Below are 17,819 nucleotides of genomic sequence, written 5' to 3' on the forward strand. Positions count from 1 at the left end.
GCTGGAGAGGGTCCTCTTGCAGACATTGCCTGAGCACTGACTTGATAAGCAGGATGAGCTGAGGACCCCTCCCCCCGAGTGATGAAAGCCCCAGAGTCCCTGGCAGGTTGGAGCGGAGAACCCCGTGCCTCTCCCTGTAGAAGAGGCAGACAGCTTTGGCGGATTCTAAAGAGGGCCCCCAGAGGTAATGGAAAGTGCAGCTCACTCAGGCGCAAGCATTCAAAGAGCGCCTCAGATAAGCTTTCGGGAGAAAATAATTGTGTGCTAATTGGCCTGTTGATAGAGACAGTCCTGCCTTCAGAAAGCCCTGATGGATCTCAGGTTCATTAGCGCATCCAATTTTCCATAAATGCCAGATTGTGCAAACCCTCGTTCCAGTGAGCCTGTTCTCCTCCCCCTGCCCTTAACTCCCTGGCTGCTCTTGTCCTACCTAGGGGGGCACCTGCGAAGCTAGGCTCGAGTGAAATGGGCTTCTAATTGTGAGCGATAGGGCCGGCCAGGAGAGCACGGCTGACAGTGTGTGTGATTCAAAGAGCTGCAAATTGAATCCCAGGCTGCTACAGGGAGAAATTTGGACAAGTCACTTTAAGAATGCTTGTGAGAACCACTCCCTCTTGCCATCCTGCAATCCACGTGAACTTTTATGTGGGCTCTTTTCGGGCAGCTCATGAGCATCTCAAACCCTCCTCACTAAGTCCCTCCTCAGCCTTCAATGAATCAGAGGGTGAGCTACAACTAGGAAATAGGCCCCTCCCTTCCTTCAGGGCTCCGATCCCTTCCTGGGAATTATGGACAGGATGAATATGTATTCAGCCCTTTACAGTTTTCAAAGTGTTTTCATGTGAACTATATCATTTGGTGTCACCCCCCATCCTACGGTAGAGTGAGGGGTGATATTTACAATATGTTATTCACAGTATGTATCAGCAGGTAGGACGTCACTCATCAGGAGAGGTGCCAGCCGTAGTGCCAAAGCAGAGCTCTGAGGGTCTCCAGAGTTACATTAGTCCTTTGGTTACTATTAGGGGAGATCCCGGGGTTCCAGGGGAGAGATAAAGGTGGTTAGGGTGGCACACAGCAGATTGGGTGAAGATGATTTACCAGCCTGTATGGAAGTGTTTTAATATTTTAATCACTGATGTGGTCATATCAGCTGAATATAAGCCCTGGGTACAGGTGAGTAAAACAGTTGGTAAGTCCATGTCATGGAGTTCAATAACTAACTTCCCAAGACCATAGGAATAGTAAGTATCAAGGTTGAAACCCAATCCCCAGTCTTCTCACTTGAGTAAGTTCGTCTCCCACTAAACCAGGTAACCTGCCTTCCGCTATCAGTCAGGCATTTTATTGAGTGTCTCACCACACACCCGACACTGTGAAGGGACCTGGAACTGTATGCATGTGAAAAGAGTCCCCACTGATCTAAGCCCTGCTGTTGTGTGTGGGCAGGTGGAGATGGGCACGTAAACAGCTGCAGTCTAATGTGACAAATCCTGCAACAGAGGTATGTACTGACCAGGGTAAACCTTGCAACAGAGGGGGATGTTCAGTGGGGTCTCGGGCGTGTGTTGGATAAACAAAAGGGGGCAGGGTGCCTCTTTCTCCACATTAGTGAAAAGAAGTTGCTAACAAAGGGTAGAAAGTAAGAGCACCTTTGCTTAGAGAAACAAGCAACAGGAAGATATGCTCGAGGGTCTTTCCTTCACCAAGGCTGAGCAAATGGGCAGAGCCCCTCACCTCCACCTCACCTCCATCCAGAGCAATGACCACACTGGAAACCAGCTCAAGCCCTGAGAAGGCATGTTCAGGAGAGGGAAGTAGGTGGCAGGGGCTGCAGTACCAGCAGAGGAGTGTGAGTTCACAGGGGTGTGCTGCAGGGGGACCCTGCTGTCTGGATCTGCAAACGCTGTGTGTTAAGGCAAAGAGATGGCCTCCTGTGGAACACCATTACTATCAGGACAAAATGGTCAGGTCAACCCTAGCAAGGGAGCAGCACTGTGGCACAGGATGCCAACACCTCCCTTTGCTCCTTAGTCTAGGGGTGCGTCCTTGGACAGGTCACTAAACTATGTGGAGATGAGCAGAGGGGGGAGAAGACACTAAATGCCTTTTTTTTTTTCATGGTTCTCTGAATTGCAACCCATGGGGAGAACCCACGGTGTTCCCAAACAGAAACAGCTACAGGTCAAGCAGCTCAGCGGAAGCTGAATAATCCTCTCTCATGCCACGTGGGACCGAGGAGTTCCAAGAAGAGGCTTCCGAGGATGGTGGCCCTTCTCTGGAGGAGACGGGCAGTGGCTCTAGTTCGAGAACGTGCATCTACAGGCACTATAACAGACGTGGATTCGAGGGCCTGCCCACCTCTCACGCTATCACCCACAGTCCTTGCTAAAGAAGTGAATCAGTGAGCCATGGTTGAGATTACGTAACCCCTGCTCTTTGTGTTGGCCTGAGATGAATCCTGAACCAGACTCTTTCTCCGGGGAATTTAGAACTGTGATACTGAGAGAAAAAAGAAATTTAAGAGTTGATCATGGACGCTTACAAAATTCGGAATAAATAATTATCAAGCACCTACTATGTACCAGGAACTGAGGATACTACAATGAGCAAGAGAAGAGTCCCCGTCCTGAGTGCACTGGCTGAGAGACGAAACAGATTACGTCCAGCCAGGGCCAGAGTCAGCTTCAGAGCAAGACAAAGCTAAAGGTGGGCTGAAGCCACTGGTGTACAGAAAGTCTAGAATAAACAGAGGAAAGAACAGGAGATGCAGGAAAATGAAGCAGGCAGAGATGAAAAAGTAGAGGCGTGTTCCAACAAGAAACAGAGTAACCTGGGAGCGTTACTGTTCTTTTACCACACCTATGTGTCTGGATTGGATCTAGTGTCTTGTTCTTAGAGACCTATGGTATCCTTCACCAGAGTTCTCTTAACAAATCATCTTGATACTGCATCCACCTTGTTTCTTTCAACTTAACATGCTTATAGGCACTTGCACACACACTGAGAAGAGCCCAACCCATGTGAAAAGTGGGGTCAGTGACTCATTCATTCACTCAGCAAACCTTTACTCATTATCCATAATGTGGCAGGCTCTGTACTCTCACCGGGAACCAAAGATGCCTGAGACCCAGTCCCTCCCATAAGAATCGCATAGTTTCAGAGGCTCTCACGTTAGGTAGCAATCAGTTCAAATGATAATCCGTATAAGGGAGGCATGTGTTTGCAACACTGAAGAGGAACATTTAACTACCTTGGGAGTCAGGAAAGGCTTCATGAAAGAGTTCCCTTTTTGAGCCAAGCGAAGAAGGGTTAGGAAAAGCCACTCAGGTGAACAGATGAGGATTGTAAGCAAAAAAGACAGCAGGTACCAGGAAGGGAGACTCAAGAGCATGGCATATCTGAACAAAGACTAGGAGGTAGACAGGACTGGCTTACATGGAATAAATGGTAAGTGAAGGGTTGAGGGGGGAAACAAGGGTTGAGAAGAGTGTAAAAGGAGCATTTGGAGCTGAAACTAAAAAGACAACAGGGACAGCAGGTCTTCAACTGCCTTCCCATTTTGTTGAGAAGAGGAATTATCCCTTTTCAAGGTCCACTTGTGCTGTGGCTCATGTCCTCTCTACATTTTCTAATTTGAACTTCCCAGAAATCCTTCACGTTAGAAATTATTCTGATTGTTCAACAATTTGAGAAGGATCAAATGGGGGCTCAGAGAAGTTTGGTAACTTGATCAAAGCCTTGCCATGAGCAGTGGTAGAGCTCAGACTCGCGGGTTCTTTCCAATGCCTCACACTGCCGCCCTGGATGGAAGGCGGTGGTGTGGGCTCTGTCCCATGTAGTCAAAAACCACTGAAGGATTTTAAGCAGGGGAATGATACGATATGACGATGTGCGCTCATGCGAGCAGCATAGATCGTGAATCAGGGAGCAGAGCTGAGAATGCAGATGGGAAGACTAGTTATGTGAGAAAATCAGGTAAGCGTGATGAGGTTCTGAATTATAGGAATGGCCGTGGGCATGACGAGGAGGCAAAGGGTAAGCTGAAGAGAACATGCAAGGGAGTGATTATAGTGATGGACCAAGAGATCTAAGTTGGGCAAAAAGACAATGAGGCCATGGAGGGATGAGAGAAAGTGAGAAGTTGGTCAGGTCAAAGGACAGGAAGGGACATTAATGGGACCACAGAGTTACTGATCCAGGCCTACCTTTCACGAATGGATAAGACCAATTCTTCTCCAACTTTGACACAGTCCACTAGAGGACTGAAGGGTGAGAGGGCTTCCACAGAGTTCTGTCTTCTTGGTAAAACCCACTCTGTGCTACTGCAGTTCTTTTTACATCATTTTAAGCTGCCTAAGATACCAGCCTCCCAAACGTACCCTAGCCTGTCTGAACTTCCGTCTTCCTCCTCTCTCAGACTCTCACTCCAGACACTGGCCATCCCCCAATCTGACCCCTTTTCTTCACTTAACCTCCATCATGCTCTCTGGATCTCATGATCACTCCTCAGCAAGAACATCTATAACCTCAATCTCTTCTCAAGAGTCCGCTTCACCTTTTCATTCTAAGCACAACCTAGCAGCTCTGGAGGATGTGGTTTCCCCTGCCGTCCTCTCTAGCAGTGGCTGTCTGCCTTCCCACACCTCACACTGGCATGAAGTGAGGTGGGTCTTCCGCTGTGATATCCTGAACACCGGTCCTCCTTCCTCTCTAAACGTGAAGACAATCACCCACTACTCCTCCGTGTTGCCGTCTATTTTTCTTGTCACTCCCCCTCCCTCATTGAGGATTTTCAGTATTTAGCTTGCTCACCACCCTCTTTCTTACCACCACCCGGGTCTGTATCATTCCTGCTGACGTCAGCATCCATATAGGTGATCCCTTAATACCCAGCCTCCCAGTCCCCTGGCCTCCTCACCTCCTTATCTTGTCCTCTATCCAACCCCATCTTAGGCTCCCACGCCCATGGCCGTGCCCCAGAACCTGACCCTCTGTAATAGCAATATAAAGCATTACACACTTGTACCTACTCTAGTCTCTTCCCTATAACAAGTCATCAAATCTACTGAGACTCCCAATCTTTTGACCTGGCCAACTTTTCACTATCATCCTATAATGGTCTCAGACCCCTTGATCCACCACTGTAATCACTCCTTTCTATATACTCTCAACTCCCTTGCCTATTTTTTCTTTCATCTTGTACACACACACACACACACACACCCCCCTTGGTTAAATCCAGCTCTCCATCTCTCCCATGCCTGTCTGAACAAGACTTGCTGAATGTAGCTGATAAAGCTCACAACGCCGCTGACAGGCCTCATGTTGTAATTACGACCATGAGTCTCAAATGAGTCAGTCCTTGGTGACACCCAACAATCCGGTCCATTTATCTAGTCATCTCGTCAGTTGATGACCTTAACGCTCTGAATGACCATTTCGTACATTCTTTTCTCAACAATTCCTTCTTTCACTTAGCCATGGACTTTGCTTGTTTCATCAAGGAAACGGAATAAATCAGAAGAGAACATCCGCATCGTCCCATTGCCACATCTGCCATCCCACTGCACGTGTGAGCTGTGAGCTCTGTACAGCCTCCGCCTCCAAAGCATGAAGTGTTCATGGTCCTGTGTGAGACCTGCTGCTCCACTTGTGCCTGGAATAGCAACCTCTCACCACCTCGATTGCTTCTGCAATTATCTCCTGTCTCTCTGCACCATCACTTTCCCCCTCTCTACTGAGTCATTTTAATCAACATACCAATATTCTGGAATATCTCCCATTTTAAAAACAAAAACACAAGCTCCCTTGATCCCCCATCAGTCTCCAGCTATCACCTATTTTTTCTATGAGCCTTTACAGCAAGACCTTTAAAGAACTGTCTCTACTATTCTGATTCCTCACTTTGTTCTCTCTCTTGAACCTTCTCCACTCAGCCTTTTATACCCTTCATGCCACTGAAGCTACTCCTATCTAGGTTACCAGTTACCTCCATGATGCCAAGTTGAAGGTCAGTTCTCAATCTGACTGCTCAACAGTTGCCTGCTCCTTCTTTTGTGAATCACTTTCTTCACATGGCTTTGTGATCCAGCTTTGGTTCTCTTCATACCTTTATGCTCTGTCTCAGCCTCCTTTGTTGAATCCTCCTCGTTTGGCCCATTTCTGAAAATTGATGTGCTTCACAACTCAAAGCCCTGGGGCCACTTGATTAGCTGCATTCAGTCCTCGAGTGATCTCATCTCCTCCTTTCCCAAAGTTTTAAATACCAACTACATATGTGGATATATTTGTAAGCCAAACTTATATCTCCAATCATGACATTTCTCTTTAAATCCTGGTGTTGATAGCCAACTGCCTGTCAGATATCTTTAGTTAGACATCTAATAGGAATGTCAAATACGCTATGTCTAAAACTGAACTCTTGATTTATTTCTTTCAGATCTGCATCTCCCCCTAGTGTTATCCTCAGTTAATGAAATCACTGTTCATCAGGTTGCTCAGGCCAAAAAATCTCACGGTTAATCTTGACTCCTTTCTTCCAATTTCTTAGCTAACACTCAATAGGCTCTACCATCAAAACCTGGACCTGTGAATGTCTCACCACCTGTATAGCACCAGCTTTGTCCAAGCCACCACTGTTTCTCACCTTGACCAGTGCAGTAATGACTGCATTGGTCTCCAGGATCCCTCTTTCTCCTCTCTTCCCTGATCGGTAATACCCTCATGATCCAGGCCCTGCGACCACTGGAGCCTCATCTGCCACCTTACCTCCCTTTTGACTCCTTCCAGCTACACTACCGGTGCTCCTGGATCCTACCAAGCACACTCCCACTTCAGGGCAGTTGCCCTCACTCCCCGCTCTGTCTAGAATGCACTCACTCAAGATATACATGTGACTCACTCCCTTGCTTCATTCAGATCTCTGGTCTTCCCTAAAGTACCATGTCCCCATCACCCTCTATCTCCTTCCCTGACTTCATGTCTTTATACCATTGAGCCCACCTGACACTGTTCATGTATTTAATTATGTCTCCACCACTAGAATTTCAGCTTCGCGAGGGCAGGGACTTCATATGTTTTGTTCACTCTTGGATTCTCAGTATCCAGAACAGTCCCTGACACATACAGGTGTTCAATAAGGTTGGGATTGGCACACTACTATATGTAAAACAAATAATCAACAAGGACCTACTGTAGAGCACAGGGAACTATACTCAGTACTCTGTAATAAACTGTATGGGAAAAGAATCTGAAAAGGAATAGATATGTGAATATGTATAACTCTGCTGCACACCTGAAACTAACACAATGTTGTGAATCAACTATACTCCAATATAAAATAAAATAAAAAAATTTAAATACTTATTGAACAAATGAATGAAAGAATGATAAAACTTCCTTGTGAGTCTTGGATGGGATGAAAGCAGGATGTGAGACAAGACTGAACCTCCTCAGCATCCTAACTTTATATTTAGAAGTAGAATATCCAGTGTTCTCAAGTATCTTCACTAGTCTTCCCTCAAACAACATGAACTGTCCTAGAAATCTTCTAGATGTCAGTAGAGAACATGGGATGAAAGTTATAGTTATTAAAGTGACAGTAACTCTTGAGCTTTTTCAACCATACATGAAATCCTATCACCCCTCTGCTTGTTTTCTATTGCACTTTCTCACAGCCACGTGATCTGGCTCCAGCCTACCTCTGAATTCCATCTTGGACCAGCATCCTTCTTGTTCATCTCACTGCAGTCACAGCAGTCTTCTCTGTGTTTCACCAAGGCACCACGCTGGTTCCTGCCTCAGGGCCTTAGCACTTACTGTTCCCCCTGCCTGAACACCCTTCCCTCGGATCTACACACAGCTGACTTCTAAGGATTCAGATCTCAGCCTCGAAGTCTAAACCCAAAGTGCCCTCCCTCGACCAATCTGGCTAATACTCACTGTTCCCCTCTCTTACCTCAGGAAATCTGTACCTACGACTCGGTCTTTTCCTTATATCATTATCTGGAATTACTGGGCTGATTTTTTACTTGTGTATTATCTTCATCCCCCCACCAGAATGTAACCTCTGGAGAGCAGGGCCCTTGCCTACCTTTCACCACAGTCCCTCGGCTGGAGCCTGCCTTAGGGTAGAAGCCACGTGACTATTTGCTGCAGAAGGAAGACGCAGACCATGTTTTAGGGCTGGTTTAGGGTTGTGCCCACATCAGAAAGCTGCTTTCCCACTTCCATCAGTCAGGCCTGGCTCACTTGGAGCCAGTTAACACCCAGGCCTCCCTCTGCTTTCTCTGCCTGTCTGCCCTCCCTCCCCCAGGACCTCTCAGGCCCTTACCTTGATGGCCCCTGTGGCTATCTGGATATGGTGCAGCCGTCGCAGGGTGCTCTCTCTGTCGATGAAGTAGGAGGCTGCCAGCTGGTGCAGGATCTCCAGGGACACAGCAGAGCTGTTCCCACCGCCCCCGACTATAGGGGCAATTCCTGCCACCTCTGACTTTCGGCTCAGTTTCCGCTTGTCCACAAAAATGGTCAGGGACTCTTCTCCTACAGCAAACAACATGGGTGCACTGGTGAGGCCTTCAGCTCCCTAATCCCCTACCAATAAGAATGTGAAACCCTTCGCCAGGGGAGACCGAGCTAAGAGGGAGCCCACGGCCCCTGCTGACGGACTCTTCTCATCCATGCCATGTTCAGAACAATGTCATCAGACTGCGCCACAGGATAAGGGCACCACTGCCTGGGAGGCCCTCCGCCTCCTCCCTGCTTCCGTAATCTCCCAAAGCTCATCCCCCGCCCCTCCAGCTTATCCAGTTAACATCCTCTATTGATCTCTATCTCAGGCAATCTACCTCCATGGGGAAGATAAAATTCTCCATCTCAAGTTGTTTATAAGAAGTCACCGTGGCTATTTCTGCTCCCTAACAAAGGGCAAAAGCCTTGAAGCTCAACCTCCCTTTTCCCCATCAAACACTCAGTGCCTACCACATGCCGGCAGCTGGCCTGAACCCTTGGAGAGTTCCTTTTGTCCATCAGACAGTGAGCTAAATGTTATAATAAATCCTGCTTTCTCCTTTCCAGGGCAGAGAGAATGCTGCCTATTCCCAGCTCTCAGTTCTGCGCTGGGTCCTAGCCATAGGTCCCCTTCCACCTTTGCCTCCATCCAGCCCAGAGTCATTCTAATTGGTTTGGCTGGTTACCAATCTCTACAGAGTGGAAGCAGAGAGGTCAGGGACTCAGTGGACATTTACTTCTTTGCCTACGGGTCTCACTATTGTAGCCACAGCCAATATTAAGATATGGAGAAACCTCGGGGTTAGATGGTTCACTCAAAAGAAAAGTGGGAGCACTTCTGGCAAGTGCTTAGTAGGAGTCTGTCTGTCCCCCAACCTCCTTACCCCACATCCCCTCCCCAGGAGGATGCTTATAAGCAATGTTCTGGGGTGAATTTGGATGTCAAGAGATTACACTGTTGACAAATGCACCAGAAAGAAAACGTTTCCCAGTCAATAATAGGCCAGGAAGAATAAAAGACCCAGGAAGAGTTTGAAGCTATAGTCAAGGGGTCTTAAAGCTATTTTCGATGAGCTGGCAACCAATGAGTGTAGGATCGTGGTATTGCTTACCTCCGAGGGTGGCAGAAAGTAAGAAGTGAGTGCCGTACTTTTTGATCAGGTTTTCGGTGACCTGTTGCAGGTTGGGTCTCCTTCCGAGGAGGCGGATGTTCCGGATAAACTCTGGGGCAAGAGGCAATGGCAAACTAAAGAAGTCCTTCCTTTCTAGAGCCAGGCTGTTCACTTTCCAACGTGCAAACTCCCTGGAGGAAAAGTCGAGGGACAAGGAAAAGCTCACTGTATTTTGGAACAAGAGGCATAAAATCGGAAGCAGGTAATGTTCTTCCTCCACTTGCACCCCCTCATCTCCTGTCAGCATACATCTCTGCAGATGGAGGGACCACTGCCTGAAAGAGGCCCTCTGGTCTCTGATTCCCAGTCGGTAAGAAAGCCCTACCTCAGCTGACCTCCATTAGTACACGCTCCCATTGGAGAGTGGCTTATTCACCTGAAGGCAGTCATGGTAGTAGTGTAATGGGGAAAAACAAACAACGAAAATATTGGAAGTGGTTTGCTGAAATAAGATCTAGTCACAACTGCAACTCAGTGGATGAGTCACCTCATGGCCTCTGTTACCCATTTTGAAAGTCAGGAGGTGGGTTTAGAACAACAGTTCTCAAACTTTTTGGTCTCAGGACCCGATCACACTCTTAAACATGATCAAGTCCCTGTATTTAGGTGGCTTCTGTCTAATGATAATTACCCCTTTAGAAATTAAAACTGAGAAAATTTAAATTTAGTTATCTATTATTTCATTTAAAGATAATAGAAATAAATCCATCATATATAACATAAATAACATATTTGTGTGACAGTCACTGTATGTTCTGGAACAAAACAGATTTAGTAAGAAGAATGGCATTGCTTTGCCTTTTGGCAAATCTCTCGAGTTTCTGGCTTAGCAGGAGAGAGCTGCATTCTCATATTTTCTTCTAAGTTCAATCTGTTGTGATAATTGTGGATATTCTTCTTCGGTACCACACGAAACTCAACAAATGTACTTTCTTAAAGGTTAATTACAGTGTGGAATCTGAAACCGTTATCAATAAGCTTTTCATACTCAGTTACATTAAAATCCAGCATTCTATATTGTACTTTGAATGGATCTTTTTACTCTTTATGATTGTGTAACATCATGTATTGGTCATCCATCTGGAAAATATGGGACCACTGAGTTATTCAGATCTTCCACATTTTGACACTTTTTATTATATAATATCAAAACTTCATATTTGTTAATATCCCCACAAATCTCAAGAAAAAAGTCTTTAAATATTGGAAAGCTGTCAAGCTCATGATGACAAATACAAGTTTTCCAAAATTTCAATTTTCATTTGAAAGCTTAAATTTTATCATTGGTAACAAGTACTGTCAGTTACTTTCCTCGAAGAGGCAGGCTTGCTTCATTCTTTTTTTGTTTTTTTGAGAAAATGTCTGCCAAACACTAAAATCTGAATAACCATAGATTGTTGGTTGTTCTTTCAAGAAAAATTCAGTCCCATGAAAAAAGTGGCTAGTTCAACTCACAACTCAATCACAAATGTATTTTTCTCTGAGATCATCATTCTTCAGTAACCTCAAACATGCTTTATATGTACTTTTCATCTCATCTTACAGAATATTAAAAAAGACATGTACCCATGGGTCAAGATCCAATAAAATTAATAAATTTTACTGCTTCAAGGACATTCATGAAGTTAAGCATACATGTATGTGTGTGTATGTTTAGGTACGTAATGATGAATACCTGACTACTAGTGTCATTTGGTGAGACTGCCTTTATTTAAGTTAAGATGCCAGCAGTTTCATTCACCATTGCTTTTGCAACTTTATTGCAAATGTCAGCATGGACATCCTGAAAGGAACTAAGAGGATGTACATTTTGAGAAGCTCTATTCTAGAAGATGGCAAAGTTCCCTTCTAGTTCCATCTGGAATTTTAATCTTCATGCTTTACTCCTCACTGAAATATTTGTATTTTAAAGGGTGAGATTTAAATGATCATATCCACTAGTAAAAAAGGGGTTTTCCATTGCCTCCCAAATTATACTAGTAAGGATCGGCTCCACTGCCTTAGAAAACCACAAAATGTAGTCTTCTCAACTTTCTCACCCATCCCAACTCTGCTCTTCATGACAGGGCTACACCTTGGTCTAAACTTCCCCCAAAATCCATGAAGTACAAATGACAAGTCCACAGAAAAAAATAAAATAATTCAAAATAAATAAAAATCCATGCCCATTTGAGGCTACAGAACTCCCCTATCTAATTCTAGAAACTAAGACAGAGAGCGGGGGCATGTGCCAAACATTACCAGGGAAACAAAGGAAAAGGGATAACTAATAATTCAGGGTTCTGACAAATTAAAATTCCCACTGTGTGGCTTTATTTATCTAAGCAGGTAGCTCATAATAATGCATTATCTTTTATTTCCTTTGTGGAGGAAATGCTAAACTTTAAAGTACAGGGTATTTGTCAAAATATTTTCTATCCCATATCCCACTGCAGCATAAAGAACAGTTGCTTGAACTCACTTCTTATTGGCTGGATGGCCAAAGACATAGAGCAGCTTATTAAACAAACAAAAAAACAAACAAACAAAAAACCACAAGATCCAACCATGTTCTGCATACAAGACTCACTTCAGCTTTAGGAACACATACACTGAAAGTGAAGGGATGGAAAAAGATATCCCATGCAAATGGAAACCAAAAGAAAGCTGGGGTAGCTTACTTCAGACAAAATAGATGTAAAGCCAAAGGTCATTATATAATGATAAAGGGATCAATTCATCAAGAAAATATAACATTTATAAATATTTATGCACCCAACATAGGAGCACTGAAATATGTAAAGCAAATATTAACAGATCTGAAGGGGGAAATAGACAGTGATACAATAACAGAAGGCAGGGCTTCCCTGGTGGCGCAGTGGTTGGGAGTCCACCTGCCGATGCAGGGGACACGGGTTTGTGCCCCGGTCCGGGAGGATCCCGCATGCCGTGGAGCGGCTGGGCCCGTGGGCCATGGCCGCTGAGCCTGTGCGTCCAGAGCCTGTGCTCCGCAACAGGAGAGGCCGCAGCGGTGAGAGGCCCGCGTACCGCAAAAAAAAAATAAAATAAAATAACAGAAGGCAACTTCAATACCCCACTTTCAACAATGGATAGATCATCCAGACAGAAATCAGCAAAGAAACATTAGACTTAAACTATATGTTAGACCAGATGGACTATATGTTAGACCAGATGGACATGACAGATATTTATAGAACATCCCATCCAGCAGCAGAATACACTTCTCAAAGGCACATGGAACATTCTCCAGGATAGAGCATATGTTAGACCACAGAACAAATCTTAATAAATTTAAGACTAAAATCATATCACACATCTTTTCTGACCACAATGGTATGAAACTAGAAATCAATTACAAGAAGAAAATGGGAAAATTCACAAATACATGGAGATTAAACGACATGCTCCTGAACAACCAATGGGTCAAAGGAGATATCAAAAAATATTTAGAGACAAATGAAAATGGAAACACAAATACAAAAACCTGTGGGGTGTAGTAAAAGCAGTTCTAAGAGGGAAGATTATAGCTATAAATGCCTACATTAAGAAAAAATAAAGATCTTAAATAAACAACCTAACTTTACACCTCAAGGAACTAGAAAAGAAGAACAAACTAAGCCCAAAGTTAGTAGAAGGAAAAAAATAATAAAGATCAGAGTGAAAATAAATGACATAGACACTAAAAAGACAATAGAAAAGACCAATGGAACTAAAGGCTGTTTTTTGAAAGGTTTAAAAAAAAATAGGCAAATTGTTAGTTAGACTAAGCAAGAAAAAAAGGAAAAGAAGACTCAAATAAAATTAGAAATGAAAGAAGAGACATTACAACTGATATCACACAAAGGATCATAAGAGACTACTATGAACAATTATACACAAAATTGGACAACGTAGAGAGAATGGATACATTTCTAGAAACATATATATATATAAATATATAAATATATATATATATATATATATATATAAAACCTACCAAGACTGAATCATGAAGAAATAGAAAATCTTAACAGTGTAATTACTAGTAAAGAGATTGAATTAATCATCAAAAACCTCCCAACAAACAAAAGTCCAGGATCAGATGGCTTCAATGGCAAATTCTACCAAACATTTAAAGAAGAATTAATACCAATCTTTCTCAAACTCTTCCAAAAAATAGAAGAGGAGGGAAACTTTCATACTCATTTTATGAAGCCACCCATACCCTTATACCAAAATCAGACAAGGACATTATAAGAAAATAAGATTACAGGCCAATATCCCTGATAAACATAGATGCAAAAATCCTCAACAAAATATTAGCAAACTGAATTCAACAGTACAATAAAAGGATATACACCTTGATCAAGTGGGATTTACTCCAGGGATGGAAGGATGGCTCGACATCAAATCAATCAATGTGATACACCACATTAACAAAACAAAGGATAAAAATCATATGATCATCTCAATAGATGAAGAAAAAGCATTTGACAAAATTCAATATCCATTTATGATAAAAACTCTCAAGAAAGTGGGTATACAGTGAACATACCTCAACATAATAAAGGCCATAAATGACAATTCCACAGATAATATCATACTTAATGGTGAAAAGCTGAAAGCTTTTTCCTAAGATCAGGAATAAGACAACATTGCCCATTAGCACCACTTTTATCCAATATAGTACTGGAAATACTAGCCAGAGCAATTAGGCAAGAAATAAAAGTCATCCAAATAGGAAAGGAATAAGTAAAATTGTCCCTATTTGCAGATGGCATAATATTATATATAGAAAACCCTAAAGACTCCACCAAAAACTGTTTGAACTAATAAAAAAATTCAGTAAAGATGAAGGATACAAATATACAAAAATCTGTTGCATTTCTATAAACTAATAGTGAAATATCAGAAAGAGAAATTAAGGAAACAATCCCATTTACAACTGCATCAAAAAGAATAAAATACCTAGGAATAAATTTAACCAAGGAGGTGAAAGACTTGTACACTGAAAACTGTAAGTCACTGATGAAAGAAATTAAAAAGACACAAATAAATGGAAAAATATTCCATGCTCATGGACTGGAAAAATTAGTATTGTTAAAATGTCCATATGACCCAAAGCAACCTACAGATTCATTGCAATCCCTATAAAGATTCCAATGGCATTTCTTACAAAATAGAAAAGACAATCCTAAAATTAGTATGGAACCACAAAATACAAAATACTAGCCACAGCAATCCTGAGAAAGAAGAACAAAGCCGGAAGTATCATACTTCTTGCTTCAAATTATACTACAAAGCTATAGTAATCCAAACAGTATAATATTGACATAAAACAGACACATTGGTCAAAGGAACAAAAGAGCCCAGAAATAAACCCATGCATATATGGTCAATTATTTTATGACAAAGAAGCCAAGAATATTCAATGGGGAATGGATAGTCTCCTTTGACATAACTGGAATGATAATGGGAAAACTGGATAACCACATGCTAAAGAATTTAACAGGACACCTATATTACATCATATAAAAAATCAACTCAAAATGGATTAAAGACTTGAACTTAAGACCTGATACTATAAATCTCCTAGAAGAAAACATAGGCAGTAAGCTCCTTGACATGAATCTTGGTGATGGTGTTTGTTTCTGGCACCAAACCCACTCTCCCTGCTTTGTTGTAGGCCACACCTAGACTTCATTAAGTAACAAAGAATTTCTATCATATCACTTAGTTTGTTAGGGGGTGAAAAAGGCAGGTATTCTTCCATTTTCCAGTTTCTTACAATGGTGATAGCTCCTCACTGAAAGGAAAGGCCACTTCACCAAAGAGGTGAATCCCACTTTAATTAAATCTAATAAATAAAAATTGGTTCTCACATTGCTTGCTTAGTGCACTTCATTCAGGACTGCTGAACAGTATCTCCTACGAGAAGCTTTTTCCCTGACCATCCCATCCAAAAGAGCACACCTACCTCTACTTCCCCATGCCCTGCTTTACATATCTTTTTAGCACTTATACTACCTGACATAATATATATTTTTAATTCTCTTTCTCTTCCATTAGAACATAAATACTATGAGGTCAGGATTGATTCTTTCTGTCTTATTCAACAGCAACAGAACAATGCTAGATGTTGTAAAACAGAACAATAGTAGATATTCAATAGATTTTTGTTGAATGATTGAGTCTCTCATTTATTTTATCTATTTAAAATAAACAACCAGGCTTCCCTGGTGGCGCAGTGGTTGAGAGTCCACCTGCCTATGCAGGGGACACGGGTTTGTGCCCTGGTCCGGGAGGATCCCACATGCCGCGGAGCGGCTGGGCCCGTGAGCCATGGCCGCTAAGCCTGTGCGTTCGGAGCCTGTGCTCCGCAACGGGAGAGGCCACAACAGTGAGAGGCCCGCGTAGCACACACACACAAATAAATAAAATAAAATAAAATAAAATAAACAACCATTATTTCATGTCACAGCTCTCCGAATCATTTACTTGTTTGCAAATTATTGAAACTAGATAAAAAATGTTAGTGATGAGAATACACAGAAGCAACAACCAATTAGTGATTGATGTGAAATAAAAGTAAAGCATTCTAAGTGTGTATACATATCAATGAGAAAATTAGATTTGATTTACAAAAATGTAACTTACGGGCATATTTTGTGCATTTTTTATATATAAATCAAGGCACTGGAGGTATTTTCTTATGCTTTGGTAAACTGAGTCTGAATCCCCTTTCACTGTCTTCAGTGGACATGGACAACTTCCAATGACAGTCCACGTGCCGAAGTGCCGCGAGTATGGAGCGCCCATTCAGACTCTGCTGTGCTTTACACCCGGTGTTAAACATCAACATCTCCAATCCCATATACTAGGTCTAACAACAATCTCTGCCACACTCATAGTGTTAAAGAGCCCCAAAGAGGCAACAATCTTGGAGTTCTGTACTTTTCCTTAGTCTTCATCTTCCTTTGTCCAACATCAGACTTGACATATTTGATTGTATCATATATTTTATCCAAACCGAACAAAAGTTTTGAGTGTCTCTTACTCAAGTGAATGAATATACTGAAGCTCAGAAAGCTAGGTATTTTGCCTGATGTCACAAAATTACCAAGAGGGAAATTTGGGCTATTAGAATTAGAAGAAACATTTGAATACTATTTGCCAACCTCTTCCATGTTATCATGTACATTGAAAATTCTCTGTATGTGATGCATTGGGATCAATGAATGAGGCTTCTTGGGCCTGAGGAGACAAGCACAGGGAGTCCTGCTACCCCAGACCCTGCCCAGTCACCCCAAGGACTGAGGGAATCAATATATGGACACCCCTATCATCCATCTGTAGCACCACCACATGCCAGCATGCAGAGCAGGTGAGAACACCTGTTGCATTCCTCTTACATTATAAGAAAATCAGGAAACAAAGAGGGAAGTGGTTTGCCTAAAACAATATAACCATTTGGCACTAGAACCAGAACAAAATCTTGTGTCCTAACCCTATCCCAGTGCTATTAACAACAACTATGATGGTGGTGACAATAGTAACAATGAGACCCGGAGAAGTTAAGAAAATAACTTGCAAAAAGTCACACAGTAAGTGGCCGAGCTATGACCAAAACCCAGGTCAATACCATATTGCTGTTTCTATAACACTATTTTCCTTTGTGTATATTCGATTAAGTGTATTTTATTTCATTCTAATGCTTTTTAAAAGTTTACTATCTTTCAACAAAGATATTTTCATTACCCAGAACACTTAATTCCTTTAATTATCTACACAAAACAGGAATGTACTGTATATCCAAAATGTAGTGCAACATATGCACCAAAGCAAAACCTTTTTTGGATGAAGGTAGTTTCAATATACCCATTTGCAGGAGGAAAAATTAAGACCTAGAAAAAAAATCAACTCCATGCACAGGGTACCATGCAAGGAATCAGAGATAAAGGCCTGATTCCAGCTCCTAGGGCTGCTCTGAAAATCATAACACAGAATAACAAATGACTTAGAAAATGAATGATACTGTCTTAGGAAGGTTTTTATGAGCCAGTAATAAAAAGTAATGGTTAACATTTAATGAATTCTTAGCATGTGCCAGGCATTCCAAGTGTCTTGCAAGTATTAACCAATATAATATTCAAAACA

The 17,819-nt window shown here is 42.4% G+C and overlaps 1 protein-coding gene across 2 annotated transcripts in view; it reads right to left on the minus strand.

The window, feature by feature from the left end:
• Positions 1-17,819, minus strand: part of BRINP2 (BMP/retinoic acid inducible neural specific 2) — a 117,652-nt gene that overhangs the window by 12,895 nt on the left and 86,938 nt on the right. For both annotated transcript variants that reach the window (XM_079938272.1, XM_079938273.1), the window contains exons 3-4: positions 9,624-9,814; positions 8,336-8,544 (exon numbers count right to left, since the gene is read on the minus strand). In XM_079938272.1, coding sequence (XP_079794398.1) covers positions 8,336-8,544; positions 9,624-9,814 — 400 coding nt within the window. The remainder of the gene's footprint in view (positions 1-8,335; positions 8,545-9,623; positions 9,815-17,819) is intronic.

The sequence above is a fragment of the Stenella coeruleoalba genome (assembly GCF_951394435.1).
Source record: "Stenella coeruleoalba genome assembly, chromosome: 1".
Classification (NCBI taxonomy): Eukaryota; Metazoa; Chordata; class Mammalia; order Artiodactyla; family Delphinidae; genus Stenella; species Stenella coeruleoalba.